General features: G+C 21.6%; 7 protein-coding genes across 7 annotated transcripts; 4 read left to right on the top strand and 3 right to left on the bottom strand.

Annotated features, from left to right (window-relative positions):
- Window positions 1–496: 496 nt before the first annotated feature.
- On the bottom strand, window positions 497–1633 carry DDB_G0283121 (methenyl tetrahydrofolate cyclohydrolase / NADP-dependent methylene H4F dehydrogenase; the record flags this gene model as incomplete). Its single annotated transcript, XM_634156.1, has 3 exons — window positions 497–771; window positions 857–1112; window positions 1286–1633. The coding sequence occupies 3 exons, from the start codon at window positions 1631–1633 to the stop codon at window positions 497–499; spliced, it is 879 nt and encodes a 292-aa protein (XP_639248.1).
- A 1278-nt stretch (window positions 1634–2911) lies between these two features.
- xpot (armadillo-like helical domain-containing protein) lies at window positions 2912–6801 on the top strand (the record flags this gene model as incomplete). Its single annotated transcript, XM_634155.1, has 5 exons — window positions 2912–3114; window positions 3280–3374; window positions 3576–3790; window positions 3903–4295; window positions 4441–6801. 5 exons carry the CDS (start codon window positions 2912–2914, stop codon window positions 6799–6801), a joined length of 3267 nt encoding a protein of 1088 aa, XP_639247.1.
- Window positions 6802–8355: 1554 nt separating this feature from the next.
- On the top strand, window positions 8356–9664 carry DDB_G0283117 (hypothetical protein; the record flags this gene model as incomplete). The annotated part of the gene is made up of 3 exons (XM_634154.1): window positions 8356–8551; window positions 8729–9165; window positions 9266–9664. The coding sequence occupies 3 exons, from the start codon at window positions 8356–8358 to the stop codon at window positions 9662–9664; spliced, it is 1032 nt and encodes a 343-aa protein (XP_639246.1).
- A 407-nt stretch (window positions 9665–10071) lies between these two features.
- On the top strand, window positions 10072–12276 carry cnrB (cleft lip and palate transmembrane 1 family protein; the record flags this gene model as incomplete). Its single annotated transcript, XM_634153.1, has 4 exons — window positions 10072–10576; window positions 10719–10910; window positions 11011–11352; window positions 11456–12276. The coding sequence occupies 4 exons, from the start codon at window positions 10072–10074 to the stop codon at window positions 12274–12276; spliced, it is 1860 nt and encodes a 619-aa protein (XP_639245.1).
- Window positions 12277–12342: 66 nt separating this feature from the next.
- eriA (RNA exonuclease) lies at window positions 12343–13005 on the bottom strand (the record flags this gene model as incomplete). The annotated part of the gene is made up of 1 exon (XM_634152.1): window positions 12343–13005. One exon carries the CDS (start codon window positions 13003–13005, stop codon window positions 12343–12345), a length of 663 nt encoding a protein of 220 aa, XP_639244.1.
- A 429-nt stretch (window positions 13006–13434) lies between these two features.
- DDB_G0283111 (centrosomal protein 75 kDa) lies at window positions 13435–15517 on the top strand (the record flags this gene model as incomplete). Its single annotated transcript, XM_634151.1, has 2 exons — window positions 13435–13618; window positions 13743–15517. 2 exons carry the CDS (start codon window positions 13435–13437, stop codon window positions 15515–15517), a joined length of 1959 nt encoding a protein of 652 aa, XP_639243.1.
- Window positions 15518–15676: 159 nt separating this feature from the next.
- On the bottom strand, window positions 15677–18759 carry iksA (IKS family protein kinase; the record flags this gene model as incomplete). Its single annotated transcript, XM_634150.1, has 2 exons — window positions 15677–17487; window positions 17631–18759. The coding sequence occupies 2 exons, from the start codon at window positions 18757–18759 to the stop codon at window positions 15677–15679; spliced, it is 2940 nt and encodes a 979-aa protein (XP_639242.1).
- Window positions 18760–18846: the final 87 nt, after the last annotated feature.

Below are 18846 nucleotides of genomic sequence, written 5' to 3'. Positions count from 1 at the left end.
TTTTTTTTTTAATTAAAGTTTTAAAAATGAAAAAAAAAAAAAAAAACTTTATTAATTTATACTTTTTTTTTTTTTCATAATACAAATTTAAATAAAAAAAAAAAAAATTAAATTATAATAAAATAATATTTTGGTTTGTTTATAATCAATGGGTTGTAAGCTTCATTTATTTTTAGTACTTTTTTGTTAATTTACAAAAAAAAAAAAAAAAAATTTGTATTTTATCAAACCCTTTAAAAAATATTTTAATATTGATTAATACCCCCTTGTTAATGATTTTAAATAAAAAAATCAAATTGATTTAAAAAATATTTTTTTGAACATTTTTTTTAATTAAATTCAAACCCCCATAAATGAATTAAAAAAAAAAATAATATCTCAAATTAAATCTTTTTTTTTCATTTTTTAAAAAGGTTTTGTTTGAGATTATTTTATGTCTAAGGTGTTGTTTTTTTAAAAAATTTATTTTATTTTTTGAAATTAATTTTATTTTATTTTATTTTAATAATTTCTTTTTTGCACTTTCAAGAGTATTTTTCATTAACATTGCAATTGTCATTGGACCAACACCACCTGGTACTGGTGTAATATAACTTGCAACCTCTTTAACTTCATTATAATCAACATCACCACATAATTTATTATTTTCATCAGTATTCATACCAACATCAATTACAACAGCACCTGTTTTAACCCAATCTTTTTTAACTAATTTTGCTTTACCAATTGCAACAACTAAAATATCTGCTTCTCTACATTTTTCTTTTAAATCTAAACAATAAATAATAATATTAGTATTTTTTTTTTTTTTTATATAGATTGGAAATAAATTTTTAAAAAAACACCACACACATACTTGGAGTTTTTGAATGACAAATTGTAACAGTAGCATCTCTACTTAATAATAACATTGAAACTGGTAAACCTACAATATTTGATCTACCCAATACAACAGCATTCTTTCCAGCGATTTCAATACCACTTCTATCTAACATTTCAATACAACCTTTTGGTGTACATGGTTCAAAATCTGCTTTTCTACCTCTCATTGCTAATTTACCAATATTAACTGGATGAAATCCATCAACATCTTTACTTTCATCAATTTGGGTCTATACATAACAATAATAATAATAATAATAATAATAATAATAATAATAATAATAATAATAATAATAATAATAATAATAATAATAATAATAATAATAATAATATAAAAATGAAAATATTAATATTATTATTATTTTGAGAGAGAGGGAGAGGGGGAGAGAGAGGGGGGACTTACTAAAATAATTTCTTCATTAATATGAGATGGTAATGGTAATTGAACTAAAATACCATCAACATCATCTTTTTTAGAATAAGATTGAACTAAATCAATTAATTCTTGTTGAGTAGTTTGTTCTGGTAAGAGGATATCAATTGAATTAATACCTAAATCTGATGCTGTCTTTTTCTTATTTCTAACATAGGTTTGTGAATCTTTTCTATCACCAACTAAAATTACAACTAAACATGGTGCTCTTAATCCTTTCTCTTTCATTAATGTAATTTCATCTTTAATTGATTCTTTAACTTGACTTGATATCTCTTTACCATCAATAATTTTACCAAATTCTTGTTGACCTGACATTTTTATTTATTTTATATATAGTAAATTATTATTTAAAAAATAGTGTGAAAAAGAAACAAAGTTTTTTTTTAAATTAAAAAACACACAGAAATTAAAAAAAAAAAAAAAAAGTTATCGTTTTTAATTGTTTTTTTGAAATTTTAAAAATAAAAAAATAAAAAAAAATAAAAAAAAAGAAAATCAATTTCTGAAAATAAAAAAAAAAAAAAAAAAAAAAAATAAAAAAAAAAAGAATGTAATTGACTCAATCAGTGATGTTGACTCAAAAATAGATTTTAAACCAAAAATACATTAATTGGAAGATTTGTTTGTTAAAGAAAAATATGAAATTCATATTATTAGAATGATTTCTTATTTTTATAAAAAAAATTAAAAATAAAAAATCTATATAAAATAAAAATCTTAATATATAAAATGTTTTCAAAGATATTTTTTTTTTTTTTTTTTTTTTTTTTTATTTCTCATTTTAAAATGACGATAATTGATTTTGAAATAGTTGTAGTACTAATAACACTTGAATTCATTGATGGTAAATTGTATCTTTTTTTTTTTTTTTTTTTTTTTATTATTATTATTATTAAAAAAAAATAAAAAAATTATTAAACATCATAATTTTTTATATAATATTATACAAATTATTACTAAATTAAATAACATGTTGTTTTTATTTTGTGAATTAATAAAATTTTTTAAAATCATATAGCACTACTAAAAATAATTAAGCAATTAAATTTAATAAAAACTTAAACTTTTGGAAGAAAATTTATTATACTATTATATTATTATTATTAATTTCTTTTTTTTTTTTTATTTTTTTTTTTTTTTAATTTTTTTTATTTATTTTCTATTTTAATTATTATTTTTTTTATTATTTTTTTATTTTTCACAATTATCTTCTCAAAATTTATTTTAATTTTTTTTGCTTTTTTTCCTTTTTTTTTTTTTTTTTTGCTTTTTTTTTTTTTGCTTTTTTTTTTTTTTTTTTTTTTTTTTTTTTTTTTTTCCAAAAAAAAAATTTTACTACAACGACCGACAAACAGTTTTTTAATTTTTTTAATATTTTTTTTTTTTTTTAACCCTTTTTTTTTTTTTCCCCCCCCCCCCCCAAAAATAAAAAAATAAATTTTAAAAAAAGGGAATACCAATAATAATAATAATAATAATAATAATAATAATATTTAATATAAATAATTAATATAAATAATTAAAAAATAAAAGAAACAACACACACACATATATATTAAAAATAAAAAAGTAAAAAACAAAAATAAAATCTAAATGGATGAATTTGAAAAAGCAATCATCTATTGTTTTGATCCAAATGTTTCAGAAGACATTAAACAAAAGGCATTAGCATACACAGAATCAATTAAAGTTGCACCAGAAGCATGGTTATTTTGTTTAGAAAGATTGGGAAAAACTCAAATTGTATTAGTCAAATTCTTTTGTTTACAAGTTTTTCAAGAAATTATCTTACATAGGTATTTATTATCTTTTTATTATAATTATCATCTTTTTTTTTTTTATTTTTTTTTTTTATTCTTTTATACATTATTTCACATTCATTTTATAATAATGTATAAATTTTCTAACTTTTTTATACACTTTTTTTATTTTTTTTTTATTTTTTATTTTTTTCAAAAAAGATATGAAACATTAAGCAAAACAGATAGATTAAATTTAAGAACAGGTTTAATGAATTGGTTCAGACTTTATTTAGTAAACAATCAAGAAGAATCTGGTAAGTTTATAAACTTTCTCTCATATTTTCCCTATGCAAAAATTTTTTCGAAAAAAAAATAAAAAAAAAAAAATCGAAATTTTTTTTTTTTATTTTTTTTTTACGTCACCTTGTACTTCCTTTTTTTTTTCTTTCTACATTTTTTTTTATTTTTATTTTAATTATTATATTAACTTTTAAAATTTTTAAATTTTATTATAGCAATCAAAAATAAATATGCACAAGTTATGGTATTATTATTTAAACAAGAGTATTTGGAGAATTGGTTAACATTTTTTGATGATTTCTTATCAATGTTAAGCCCAGGTAATTCATCAATTGATATTTTCTTAAGAATTTGTAAATCAATTGATGAAGAAGTTGTTTCATTTGATGTTCATAGAAGTCCTGCTGAATTAGCTCAAAATACATTTATTGTAAGGTTTTTTTTTATTTTTTATTTTTTATTTTTTATTTTATTTTTTATTTTTTTTTTAATAATAATAATAATTATTAATATTAATAATTATTTATTTTATATATTTATAGAAAGATACAATGAGAGAGAATGCAATTACAAAGATTGTAGCATCATGGTATGAAATTTTAGTTCATCATCAATCACCACCATTAATTAATATGACATTACAAAATATTAAAACATATGTTGGTTGGATTGATATTTCATTGATTGTTAATGATAAATTCATTCCATTATTTTGTAAATATCTTGGTGTTAGAGTTGTTAGAGATGAAGTTTGTGATTGTTTCAAAGAGATCATAAACAAAGGTATGGATCCATTCGCAAAGTTAACATTAATTCAACAATTGGAAATTAAAAATATCATTAATTTTGCTCAATTAGATGATCAAGAATTTAATATTAGAGTTGGTGCTTTAATTAATTTAACTGGTATGGAAATTTTAAGAAGTTTAGAATCTGTAAGTTTTATATAAATTAATTAATTAATTAATTAATTAATCATCATCATCATCATCATCATTATCATTATCATTATCAATCATACTAATAATTATTATATTTATATTATTATTATTATTATTATTATTATTATTATTATTTTAGATTCAAACATTACAACAAGAAGGATTTGATAAAAAATTTCAAAGTGGTGAAATATTATTAGAGGAGATGTTACAATTATTATTTCGATTCTTTAATAATGAATCGAATGATGTTTCATATTCAGTTTATGGTTTAGCATCACTTTATGTTCAAAAATTAAAGAATATTAAAGTTTTAAATGAAAAACAAATTCAACATATTACATTATTGGTTCAAATAGTTAGAAATAAAATGAGATATAAAACAAGTAGAATTGAAGAGGATGATGATGAAAGTGATATTAAATTTGCAGATTTTAGAAAAGATTTATCAAATTTATTTAGAAATATATTTAGGATTTGTCCAGAAATGGTTGGTAGTTTTATAGCGACAAATATTCAAAGAATTGTAGAAAATAAAAATAATAATAATAAAAATAAAAATACGACAAATAGTAAAAATGGTACTATAAATAATAATATAAATAAAACGAATAATAATAACAACAACAACACGAATAATATAAATAATAATACAAATAATATAAATAATAATACGACTAATAATAATAATAATAATACAAATAAAAATAATGTTAAAAATGCGAATAATATTAAAAATAATAATAATGAGGATGAGGAGGATGATGATGATATGTCATTTTCAGATATTGAAGTTTCAATTTATTTATTATTTCAAATGGGTGAAGGTATATCAGCAACATCAGAGGAAACATTAAAATCATTTGAGAAATTCTTTGGTTCAATGGTTGTAGTTTTATCACAAAGTTCAATTTCAATTACAGAACATCAAGTTGTTTCATTAATTTATTTTGAAACTATTGTTAGATATGCAAAGTATATACCAATGGATGAACAACAATATCTATCATCAGTTTTAAAATCATTCTTGGATGAAAGAGGTATTCATAATAAGGATGCTTTGGTTAGAAGTAAAGCTGGTTATTTGTTAAATAAGTTGGCAAAATATTTGAAAGTTCAAATGTTTCCATACATTAATGATATCATTGATGCCTTGAAGAATCATTTAATCATTTCATATGAAATTCAAAAAGAGGTGCCATTCGAAGAACAATTGAATTTTTATGAATCATTAGGATTTTTAATTGGTGGTGCAAATTTACCCATTGAGAAGGAGGCATTGTATATTGAAAAGATATTAAATAATCCAATTATAAAGATGGAGGAGATCATTGCAAAACAGTTATATAAAGGTGACACAAAGGAGAATCAATTCTATTATACAGTTCAGTTGACTCAGTTGATCAATGTGATTGGTACGTTTAGTAAGGGTTTCAGCTCGTTCAATGCTACAAATGGTCAGTTGAAGCCCGACGCCTATTGCACCTATAAGGTTTATTTCAAGCGTTCGTTAGAGTCGATCATTCAATTGCCCTCGTTGATACCCTCAAATGAGGATATCAAGTCTAGAACCTTCTTTTATATGCATCGTATGGTGGATGTGTTGGGAAAGGATTTGAAGCCATTGTTAGTGAAAATCTTGCCCATCCTATTGGACCATGCAACTACGATAGACATATTGTTGGAGTTTTTGGTGTTTTACAATCAACTAATCTCAAAGTATAAAGAGGAGCTATTCGATGTCATCAATCCAACACTTTGTCCAATCGTTGATAGAATTTACAAATCTTTGAATACCACAATCCCACCCGTCGAGCATTCAGATGCCGAAAGAGCGTTAAATGATTTGAAGAAATCTTATTTCCAATTGATTCAAGCTTTGTTTACTCATAATTTAGCTTCTACCCTAACTTCAACCCTCAATTTACCTTTACTATTTCAACAGGTTTTCAATACAGTTATTGGTGGTTGTCAAGCTAGTGGCAGTCATTCAGAGTCCATTCAAAAGGTTTGTTTTGTCATTTTGAAGAAAATGATTGACGATTATTCTCCTGGTGGTCCACATGCTGTAAATGGTTTCCAAAGTTTTATCTATGATCAAGTGGTACCCCTTTGCTTCCAAGTACCCCTATCTGATCAATTCAATATGTCTGATTTCACTTCAACTCAAATTCTCTTGGAAATTGGTAAATCCCTAAGAGCCATCGCTCAAAAGTATGGTGATGAATTCTTAACCTATATGAATACTATCCTTTTACCAAAATTAAATGTCTCTCAAGAAGTTATCAATCAATTCATTAAATTATTACAACCTTCTTCTCCAATTAAAGATTTTCAAGAACTTTTAAAATTATTTATTAGACAAAAAAAAGGTTTACCAATTAAAACTTCAAATTCAAATATAAATCTTAATAATAATAATAATATAAATAATAATAACAATAATATAAATAATAATGGTCATACTAATGGTAATGGAGTGAACAAGAATGGGCATTGAGTATTAAAAAAAAATAGTAATAAAAAAAAAAATTTTGAAAAAAAAAAAAAAAAAAAAAAAAAAAAAGGAAAAATTAAAACTATATGTATTTTCCTATACATAAAAAAAAAAGTTAAAAACAATAATAATAATAATAATAATAATAATAATAATAATAATAATAATAATAATAATAATAATAATAATAATAATAATAGAAAAAAAAAAAAAGAAAAAAAAGGAAAAAAGATAAAATAATAATCAACATAAATATCAATAACATTTATATTTATGAATTATTTTATTTTTTTTAAAAAAAAAAAAAAAAAAAAAAAGGTTCATTTTTTATTTGGACTTTCTAAAATAAATTATATTTTAAAATATTTGTTTTTATTTTTTTTTTATTTATAAATATTTTTTATTTTTTTATTTTTTTATTTTTAATTTCTAAAAATAAAATACCCTCCCCTCCTGGATTATTAATTAAACAATTTAAATTTTATTTGATTTCTTTTTGGCATAAGAAATTATAATTTTTTTTTTATTAGGATTTAACTAATAAAAGTTAATGGAATGGTAATTTTGGTGGTGGGAATTTTCCAATAAAAGATATTTTATTTTTTTAGATTTTTTTAAAAATAATTCCAGCTCACTATTTTTATTTCCAACATAAAAAAAAAAAAAAAAAATCTTTAAAATATATATTAAAAAAAAAAAAAAATAATAATGAAATAATTATAATAAAAAATTGGAATAAAAAATTTACTTTTGGTTATGGGAGTTATTAATAATTAAATTAAATTATTTTTTTTTTAAAAAAAAAAAAAACTATAAATAATTATTAAGTTTATGTGAAAAAATAAGGAGGGTAGATCATCAAAAAATAAAATAAAATTCAAATGATCTTTATTTTATGATTTCATTTAAGTTGTGTGTGTTACCGACTTTTTTTTTTTTTTTTTTTTTTTTTTTAATTTTAAAAAAATAATTAAAATAAAATTGTTTTTAATTTTGGTATTGGGGGATCTATATTTACACTTTTTGGATACATGAAAAAAAAAAAAATTATCTCAATTTTTTGTTATTTATTTTTTTTTTTTTTTAATTTTTTATTTATTTTTTATTTTTTTTTTTTTTATTTTCTAAATTTTTGCGCAAAAATAAAAAAAATAAAAAAAAAAAAAAAAAAAAAAAAGAAATTTAATCAGATTCGAATCAATTTTAAAAATAAAAGGAACTTTTGTTTAATCAAAAAAAATTATAGAATAATTTTGTTGAAAAAGAAAAAGAAAAAGAAAAAAAAAAAAAAAAAAGAAGATAATAACCCACACACAAAAAATAATCGAATTAAACAAAAAAAAAAAAAAAAAAAAAAAAAAAAAAAAATCAGTTACTCGAGTAAAAAAAAAAACAAAAAATTAATCAAACAAATATAATATAAAATTTCAACGTTTGTTTTTTTATTAAAATTTGATTTACGTTTGTTTTTTTTTTTTTTTTTTTTTTTTTTTTTTTTTTCCTATAATAATAAAAAAATTAAAAAAAAAAAAAAAAAAAAAATTATATCTCTTAAATATGTTTGAGGTAATAAGCCTTATTTATTTTGGAGATGGAACTGGTCTTTCAAAAAGTATACAATTAGTATTTCAAACATTGTTTTCAATTTGGCATTCAATGTTATTTTTAGTATGTTTTCATTTAGTTAGAAATAAAAAATCCTATACAAATTTAGGATATACTGTATTTATTATAATTTTAGTTCACTCATTTGGTAAGTAATAATTATTAGAAAAATTAAAAAAAAAAATAAATTAATATTTTTAAAAAAAAAAATAAAAAAAAAAAAATAAAATTATTATTATTTAAATAATTAAATCACTTTTAATTTTATTAACATATTTAAATAAATAAATAAATAAATTAAATTATATTATATTATATTATATAGCAAAAATAGTTTCAAATATAATATTTATTGTTTGTTTAGAGAATGCGACAAATTTATCAGTTACAATATTTGATTTTGCAGAGATGATATCAATGATAACTTATTATTGTATGTATGATATTGTATTGTTCTCATGGATAGAGGTAATACATTTAGTACATAATTTAGGACATGGTCAACATATTATAAAGAGATGGAGAAATTTATTTTGTATCTTTACGGCAGTATTCATATTAGTAATTTTCATAGTTAGTGCATGTTATACTAAAAGTGATATGGATGTTGCAGAGGATGTATTTGGTTATGGTTTAATATCAATTTCAGCATTCTCATTTTGTTTATCAATTGCTTTCTTGGTATATTGGATTAGATTACATCGTATGATTATGTCAATTCCAAATAATTTACATACAAATAGAGTTAGATTTTTAGGAAAAGTAATTATATAAATTATTATAAAAATAAATTAAATAAATTAAATTAAATAAATTAATAATGATTTTATTACTAACACAAATTTTATATTTATTAATTTAGTTTGGAGTTTTATCATTTATTTTTATAGTTTGTTTGGATGTAAAGATTGCACATTATATAATTAATTTAGATAAACCATTTCAATCGAGTATATGGGATTTATATGCATTAAATTATTTACCTGAAGCAATTGCAGTAACATCTGCATTAATGTTTTTCATGGGTTCAAAAAGTCCAACTAATAATGGAAGAGATCAAACTGAAACTGAAAGAAATAATATTAAAAGAAGAAAAGAAAGAGAATCACTTTTAGAAAATAGTATTGGTGCTGGTTTTGATAATCCTATTAATAATAATAATAGCAATAACAATAATAATAATAATAATTTAAATAGTTTTAGTTCAAATACAGATACAACATACAGTAGTAATGATAGATCATTCTCTTTAAATATTTAAATAGGAAAGTTTATAAATCAAAAAAAAAAAAAAAAAAAAAAAAAAAGAAAAAGAAAAATACAACATCAAATAAAAGCAATAATTAATAAATAAAATTGGGTACTATATTAGTATACCTTATATACATATATTCATAAATCTTCTTATATTCATGCCTGTCTCCAAAATATATATATTTTATATTAGAATTTTAATAGTAAAGGTTCAATAATAATTTTTAACTAAAAATAGAAAATCATTGCTTAAAAGATCTAAATTCGTTTTTTTAATTTATTTTTATTTTATTTTATTTTTTTAATTTTTAATTTTTTTTTTTTTTTTACTTTTTTTATTTTTTTTATTTTTTTTTTTTTTTAATTTCATATTTTATCGCCAAAACGAAAAGTGAACTCATAATACACACAAAAATGAATAATCAAGGCGGAGCTGTTGCAGCAAATGGCCAAAGACCACAAGCTCAACAACAACAACAACAAGGTGGTATAATGGGAATTATTTCAACATTAATTAGATTTATGGCAATTTATTATATTGCAAGTTTTGCTTTTTCCAAATTTTTAGGTACAGGTAATAATAATAATAATGGAGGTGTTGTTTTAAATAATAATAATGGTACTACAAATACATCAATACCATCAAATTCAGTTAGATTAGCAAATTCATGGCCAGAAGGTATTGAATTTAATATGAAAGTTTATCTATCAACTTCAAATGAAACTGTTGGAGATTGGTTAGTTTGGGAACAAGATAAATTATCTTATGATTGGAAAGATAGTAACACAATTCCAACTAAAAACATTACATTTGATACAACACCTTATTTACAAAATAATGGCTCATTATTCGCTCACATTATAACTTCAAGACGTGCTTATTTAAATCAACCAAAATCACAATTACATAAAGTTCATCGTAAGTTATTATTATTTATTATTATTATTAATTTATTGATTATTATTATTATTATTATTATTATTATTATTATTATTATTATTATTATTATTAATTAATTAATTATTAATTTTTAATTCTATTTTATATATTATTTAAATAGCATTAATTGTTTATTTACCAAAACCAAAACCAAAGGGTAAAAATTTATTAGAAGAAAAATCAAAAGATGAACCAGAAGTCGAATATGATCCAACTGAATTAATTTCATATTGGAAACCAACTTTATCATTACATCTTATTGTTGATCATACAATTTATCCACCTGATTCAATTCCAAAAGAAATAGTATCTTGTAAGAATATTTCATAAAAAAATATATTATTATTATTATTAAAATATAAATATATATATATTTATTAATACCCCCTTTTTTTTTTTTTTTTTTTTTTTAGATTTTAATATAACAAATGGATTTTATTCGCCAATTATTTATTGTAATGAATTTTGGTTATATAGAGAACATTTAAAACCAGTTAATGAAACAGTTAAACAATTAAGTATTGAAATTAACTATTCATCAATGGGTTTATTTAAATGGCAATTACAAATTCAAATGCAAAAATCATTAGATATGCAAGAATCATTTGGTGGTGGTGGTAATTCTGCAATGGGTGGTGCTAGCGTTGGTGATGAATTCAAAAGAATGTTAACTGATAATGATCCTTGGATTTTAGGTTTAACTTTAATTGTATCAGTTTTACATACAATTTTTGAATTTTTAGCTTTTAAAAATGGTAAATTATAAATAATTATAAATAATTATAAATAATTATAAATAGTTATAAATAAATTATTAATTTTTTTTATTTTATTTATTTTTTATTTTATTATTACTAGATATTCAATTTTGGAAAAATAATAAATCAATGGAAGGTTTATCAGTTAAAACTATTACATTAAATTGTGTTTGCATGGGTATTATATTTTTATATTTATTAGATAATGAAACTAGTTATATGATTTTAGCAAGTAGTGGATTTGGATTTTTAGTTGAATTTTGGAAATTAGGTAAAGCAATGACAATTAAAATTACATGGATGACAAGTTTACCATTACCAAAACGTATTGAATTCATTAATAAGGATGAATACATGTCAAAAACTAAACAATATGATGATATGGCAATGAAGTATTTATCATGGTTACTATTCCCATTGGTTATTGGTACTTCCATTTACTCATTATACTATCACGAGCATAAGAGTTGGTATTCTTGGGTAGTTTCAAGTTTAGTACGTACCGTTTACACTTTTGAATTCATTATGATGACACCACAATTATTCATCAATTATAAATTAAAATCAGTTTCACATTTACCTTGGAGAGTATTCATGTATCGTGCTTTGAATACCTTTATAGATGATCTATTTGCTTTCATCATTAAAATGCCATTACTTCATCGTTTAAGTTGTCTTCGTGATGATATTATCTTTATAGTTTATCTCTATCAAAGATGGATTTATCCAGTTGATAAAAAGAGATCACATTATGGTTCTGAAGAAGCTGAAGAAGTACAACAACAAGATAAAAAAGAAATTAAAGAAAAGGTTGAGGAGAGAGAGGAGGAAAAACAAGAAGAAGAAGAAGAAGAAAAAGAAAAAGAGGAAGAATCAACATCATCTTCAAAAGTTACAAAAAGAAAAACTAAAAAAGTTTAAAAAAAATAATAAAATATAATAATTTAATTTAATTTGTTTTGTTTTGTTTGTTTGTTTTATTTTGTGTTATTTTACTGATTTCATTGTTGAAACTAAATCAAAATTACAACCTTCTTCAATCATTCTTTTTAAAATTTTAGAAATATTTAAGGAATCAGAGAGACCACAATGATGTCTACCTTCTAATGGAATATTTAATTCTCTTAACATGTTTGTCATACCGAAGGAAGGTCGGTTATAGAAAAGAGTGTATTGTTTTTTTATGTTGATCCATTTTGATAGGTATGATGGTTTTGATAAATTATTACAAAGTTTTAATTGTTTTGGTAAACATTGTAAAAGATCCCAATCACCACAACAAACAAAACAGTATTCATCAGATTGAATATCTTTTGGTAAACTTTCAAAGAACCAATCGCAATGACTTTTTAAAACGTCTGGAAATAAAGCTGCATTTTCAACAGTTTCTTGTTTAATACCTGTTAATTCTGTACAGAATTTACTTAAGTTTGGATTAATTATTGGTTTAACGTATTCTCTAAATGTTGAAACCGTTTCTAATGTCTCTGTATTAATTATAACACTTGGAAATTCTATAATCTCTTGATTTGGAAATTTAACATCTTTTTCACATGTTGCTTCAAAATCTAAAACTATTAAATATTTAAATTTTTGTTTTACTGATGTTGTTGGTGTTGATGATGATGTAGATGTTGTTGTTGTGGACATTTTTTTTTTTTATATTTTAAAAAAAAAAAAAAAAAAAAAAAAAAAAAAAAAAAAAGAAAAACTAAAATTAATGTTTTCATATTTGTGTTGAAATTTTGGGAAGTTTATGAGATTTTTTTTTTTTTTTAAAAAACGATAAAACGAAACTGTTAATTTTCTGTGAATATTACTATTTTTATTTATTTATTTTATTGTTTATTATTTATTATTTATTTATATTTTTTTATTATTTTCCCACCTTATACCAAAATATATTATTTTTTTTTTTTTTATAATCTTTTGAAATTTTTCCCTCCTTTTTTTAAAAAATTTTCACAAAATTAAATTTTTATTTTTTTTTTAATTTTTTTAATTTTTTTTTTTTTTTTTGGTATTTCAATTTAATGAAAACCATATATATGAATCCATTGAAAATTACATAAATTTATTATGATTTCAAATATACAGAAACAAAATCAAATTAAACAACAACAACAACTACAAATAATTTCAAATGAAAACTTTAATAATAATCAATATTTATTAAGATCATCACATGCTGGCATTGTGATGATTGGTGGAATTGATTTTGATAGAATTAATGTTGGTAAAAAAAGAATTGTAAAATTTACATGTTTGTATTATTATTATTATTATTATTATTATTATTTCTACCATCATCATAATATTAATTAATTTTTTTTTAATTTTTTTTAATTTCCAATTACTTTCTTGAATTTAAAAATAAATAAATAAAGTGGCAAATACAAATTCAACACCATTTGTAGTTACAGATTTATATTTACAGCAATCAATTAAACCAATTATTTTAATGAATGATACAATGAAACAACAACAACAACAACAATATTATCAAGAACCAATATTTTCAATTGTTTCCACCAACAATAATAATAGTAATAGTAATAATAGTAATAGTAATAGTAATAGTAGTAATAGATTTCCAATTAGTATACCACCAAATATGGATTTTGAAAGTAGTATATCATTTACACCATTACATCCAGGTAATTTTACAGCACTATTATCAATTGCATCAGAAGATGAAGGTATTCAACAAATATCATTACATGGTCAAGGTGATATACCATCTGCACCAACTCAAATCATTTATACAGATAATCAAGTTCCAATAGTTATTGATACCCCAAAGAAATTGGAATATAATTCTTTAGATTTTAATCAATTAACTAAAACTAATAACAGTAATGCTCGTTCAACTAGTTTCACTTCTAATCGTAATAATACATTATCAACTAGTTGGCCATTATTTTTTGATTGTGATATTAATAATGATTTAACAAATACAAATTTTATGATTAAAACTCAAAATGGTATTACAAATTATAATAATAATAACAATAACAATAACAATAATAATAATAGTAATTTCCCAAAAAATGTATATATTACACCACCTCCACCACCAAAAAATAATAATAATTCAAGCAATCCATCATGCATAAAGAAAACTGTTACTTTTAGAGATAATAGTGAGGATAATAATAATAATAATAATAATAATAATAATAATAATAATAATAATAATAATAATAATAATAATAATAATAATAATAATAATACCAATGAAAATTATTTAAATAATGAAAATAGTGAAAAGGGTAATAATGGAAATATTGGAAATATTGGAAATATTGGAAATAATAATAAAAAGGTTACCACTACAGTTTTACAAAAGAAATTTACAAATGATACAAATGAAAGAAAGTTTTATTATAATAGTGGTAAAAATCAACCCTCTGTAGTTTATAATAAAATACAATTGATTGAAAATAAAATATCTGATCTTTCTAGACAAATTGATAGCAATCATAATATTAATCATATTCCATTCGATATAAATTCAAATCAACCAATATTCAGAGCATATCCTTCAAATAATAAATTCATTTCAAAAAGACCTCAAAATCATCATTTTAATCAACCACAACAACAACAACAACAACAACAACAACAACAACAACAACAACAACAACATTTCTATATACACCCAAACAACAATAATCCACCACAACCTAAACTCTATCAACCTACACAAAATAGACAACAACCTCAAAATAATAATAAACATCAAGAACAACAACAACAACAAGAACAACAAAATGAACAAGAAAAACAAAATCAAGAATTTTATCAATATATTCACAACGAAGATTCTCCACAACAACAACACCAACAACAACAACAACAACAATCCAATAATTTTAACAATAATAATCCTAAAAATGTTAAACCTAAACCGATAATTCAAAATACTAAACCAATAAATCACAATTCAAAAGATGATGTATTTGACGATGACGATGATGATTCTCGTGTATTATCAGAAGAAGATAAAGATATGTTAAGACTAATGGAGAAAACTCCATTACCCAAAGGTCAAACACCAGCAGCATTTAAAAACTTTTTACAACCTGATGTTTACAGTTTCTCACCATCAATAAATAGATTTAATCAAACTCCTTTTAAAACAAGAAATGATATATTTTAAATAACTTTAATAATAATAATAATAAAAAAAAAAAAAAAAAAAAAAAAAAAAAAAAAAAAAAAAATGTTTATATTGAAGAAAGAAAAAAAAAAAAAAAAAAAACCATTCCTTTATTATTATTTATATTTATATTTTTATTATTATTATTATTTTTTGAATTTAATCTCTATAAAATATGAAAATCAAATTTATAATTAATAGAGTAAGATTCTTGAAAAGTGATAATAATGGGAAAACGACATAATCAGCGATTGGTGGTAAAATTGGGATGATGTGTGACGTTGATTTGCAACTAATTTCTTTTGGTAATAAAACTGAAATAACAAAATAATAAATAAATCTAATTATTGATATTATTGTATTAATTTTCTTTGTATCTCTATTTCCATTATTGATAATCCCACCACCACCACTACCATTAAGATGTGCTAATTGGCCATTACTGTTTATATTATTGTTGTTATTATTGTTATTCATATTGTTGCTATTATTATTATTATTTACAACTAAAATTGGAATTAAAGATAATAATAATAAAGGATATAATAAAATCGGACTAGGAAAAGTATTTGGACAAGTCGAACATTGATCAAAACATAACCAAACTTGAAATAAAGCCTGTAACATATAGAATGCTTGATAAACTGCTGATGATCTAACACCTCTTTGAATTACTATTGCTGCTCTTTTAAATCTACCACTTCTTGGTGCTTCTAAAGATGGTAATGCTTTCCTTATACCATTATTACCACCACTATTTGAAATGGTTCTTTGTCTTAATTTATTTGAAGATGAAGGTGATCTAATTGATGATGATCTACTATATGATGATTTTTTATTATTTACAATACCAACAACATCACCACTATTCATCTCGTCATCAGTATTATCAGTATTGTTTGTATCATTATTATTTGTTGAGTCGTCATCATCATCATCATCATCAATTATAATATCATCATTATCAGTATCTGATAAAACTATTGGTTGAATTAATGACCTATTTGGATTAATATTTGCAATTTCATTTGAAGAATCTTCTGAATTCTCCTCAACAAGTTGAGTTTTTCTAATTGGACTAATTCTACTACTAATTAAAGCATTTGTATTATTATTATTATTATTACCCAAATTTGAATTAGTAGTTGTTGTTGCTGTAGTATTATTAATAGCATTTGATGATGATGTTGTTGCTATTGTGGTTGATGATAACGACGATGATGTTGCTGTTGATGATGATGATGATGTTGTTGAATTAGTTGTACTAATTGAACCTTTTCTACGTAATTTAATAGTTGATGCAGTTGTATTATGTACTGAAGTATTTTTAAATTTATTTCTCTTTGTAAATGGTAAATGAATTGGATTTATTGTATAATGTTTAGTTTTTGATTGAATGAAATGAGTAGAGAGAATTTGTGAAATGGTTGGACGTTCATGAGGTTTTGCACGTAATAAAATTGTGATCATATCTTTTAGATCACGTGAACGTTGTGGAATTTGTGGGAATATTAATCTATTGTTAGAGAAACCTGCAATCTCATCAATTAGCGATGGTAAATTTCTATTTGGATCTTCATCAATGAATGGGTCACCAGAGTAACGATATGGTAATGTTCCATAGGCCATTTGATACAATAGGATACCCAATGACCAAATATCACATTTTTCATCATAATCACTATTATATTCACCATTGACACCCTTTTGTAATAGTTCAGGTGCTAAATACTCAATTGTACCCGTATTACCAGTTCTCTTTATATTATTCTTATATAGTGGTGGTGCCAATGATTCCAATGGGCCAATAGTATCACATGTACCAAAATCACTAATCATTAAATGTGTTACTTCTCTATCTGTTATTGAATCATAACTTTGATGAATTAAAATATTTGGTGGTTTAATATCTCTATGAATTATACCTGAATGATGTAAATAACCAATACCATGACACAAATCAATAAAAACTAAATAAAATTAAATAATAGATTAGTAAAATATTAATAATAAATAATAAATAATTAATAATAATAATAATAATAATAATAATAATAATAATAATAATAATAATAATAATAATAATAATAATAATAATAATAATAATACATACAACTCCAAATTTCATTTTCAGGTATTAAATCTCTTTTTTCAGCCATATAATCTTGAAGATTTCCATTATTTGCATATTCCATTAAAATGTATAAACAAGGTACTTTTGGACCAAAATCAGCAGGTTGATCATATTCTAACCAAGAATGTTTATAATTGATAATGTTTCTATGTTTTGTTAGGGTTTCCAATGCTTTAACCTCTCTTAAAACTCTAAATAACCATGGAAGATTCTCACCAACTGGTACTTTTTTAACTGCAAATTCTCCTAAATCAACACCATTAATTAAATGTCTACAAAGATAAACTGATCCAAAACCACCTGATCCAATCTTTATATCTTCTTTAAAGAATTTTTTATAATATCCAATATTTAAAAATTCACTATTTAATCCACTACTATTTTGTTGTTGTTGTTGTTGTGGTGGTGTTGTATTATTATTATTATTATTATTTGTTGTTGTAGAATCATTATTATTATTATTATTATTATTATTAACACCACTCTTTGAAGAATCTTGAAGTAATAAGAAATAATCTCTTGATATGAATGGTGGTTCTGAAATTGGTGAACGATAATATGGTGATGGATTAAATGGTGCAATTACACCACTAACAATACTATTTCCATTAATATCCATTGTATTATTATTACCACCACTGATATTATTATTATTACTATTACTATTATTGTTGTTATTATTATTAAAAATACCATTATTTATATTATTTATATTATTATTTAAATTATTTAAATTATTACTACTGTTATTATTGATATTATTGTTATTAGTACTAATATTGTTGTTAATATTATTGTTATTATTATTATTATATGAACGTTTACAATATGGACACATTATATGTAAAGTTGAAGGATGATTATTATTGTGAGATTGACTACTTAAACCACCAACTAATGTAGGTGTTGTCGGTATAGATGGTGATCTTAAAGATGGCATTGGAGAATAAGGTGATTCAATCTGTTGTTGAAGTACTAATTGTTTACTCTTTTGTCTTAACATATCTGTTGAATTTCTGACTAATAATGATTTACTATTTGGGTCATATAATACCATCCTCTCTAAATCATCATTGTGTAAAACGAGTTGATATTTATCTTCCTCCATGGTTTTACCTTTTTTTTTTTTTTAAAAAAAAATTTTATTTATTTATTTATTTGTTTTTTTATTTATTTATTTATTTATTTATTTATT

The sequence above is a fragment of the Dictyostelium discoideum genome, assembly GCF_000004695.1.
Source record: "Dictyostelium discoideum AX4 chromosome 4 chromosome, whole genome shotgun sequence".
Taxonomy (NCBI): Eukaryota; Evosea; class Eumycetozoa; order Dictyosteliales; family Dictyosteliaceae; genus Dictyostelium; species Dictyostelium discoideum.
This window is presented reverse-complemented; position numbering and strand designations above follow the sequence as displayed.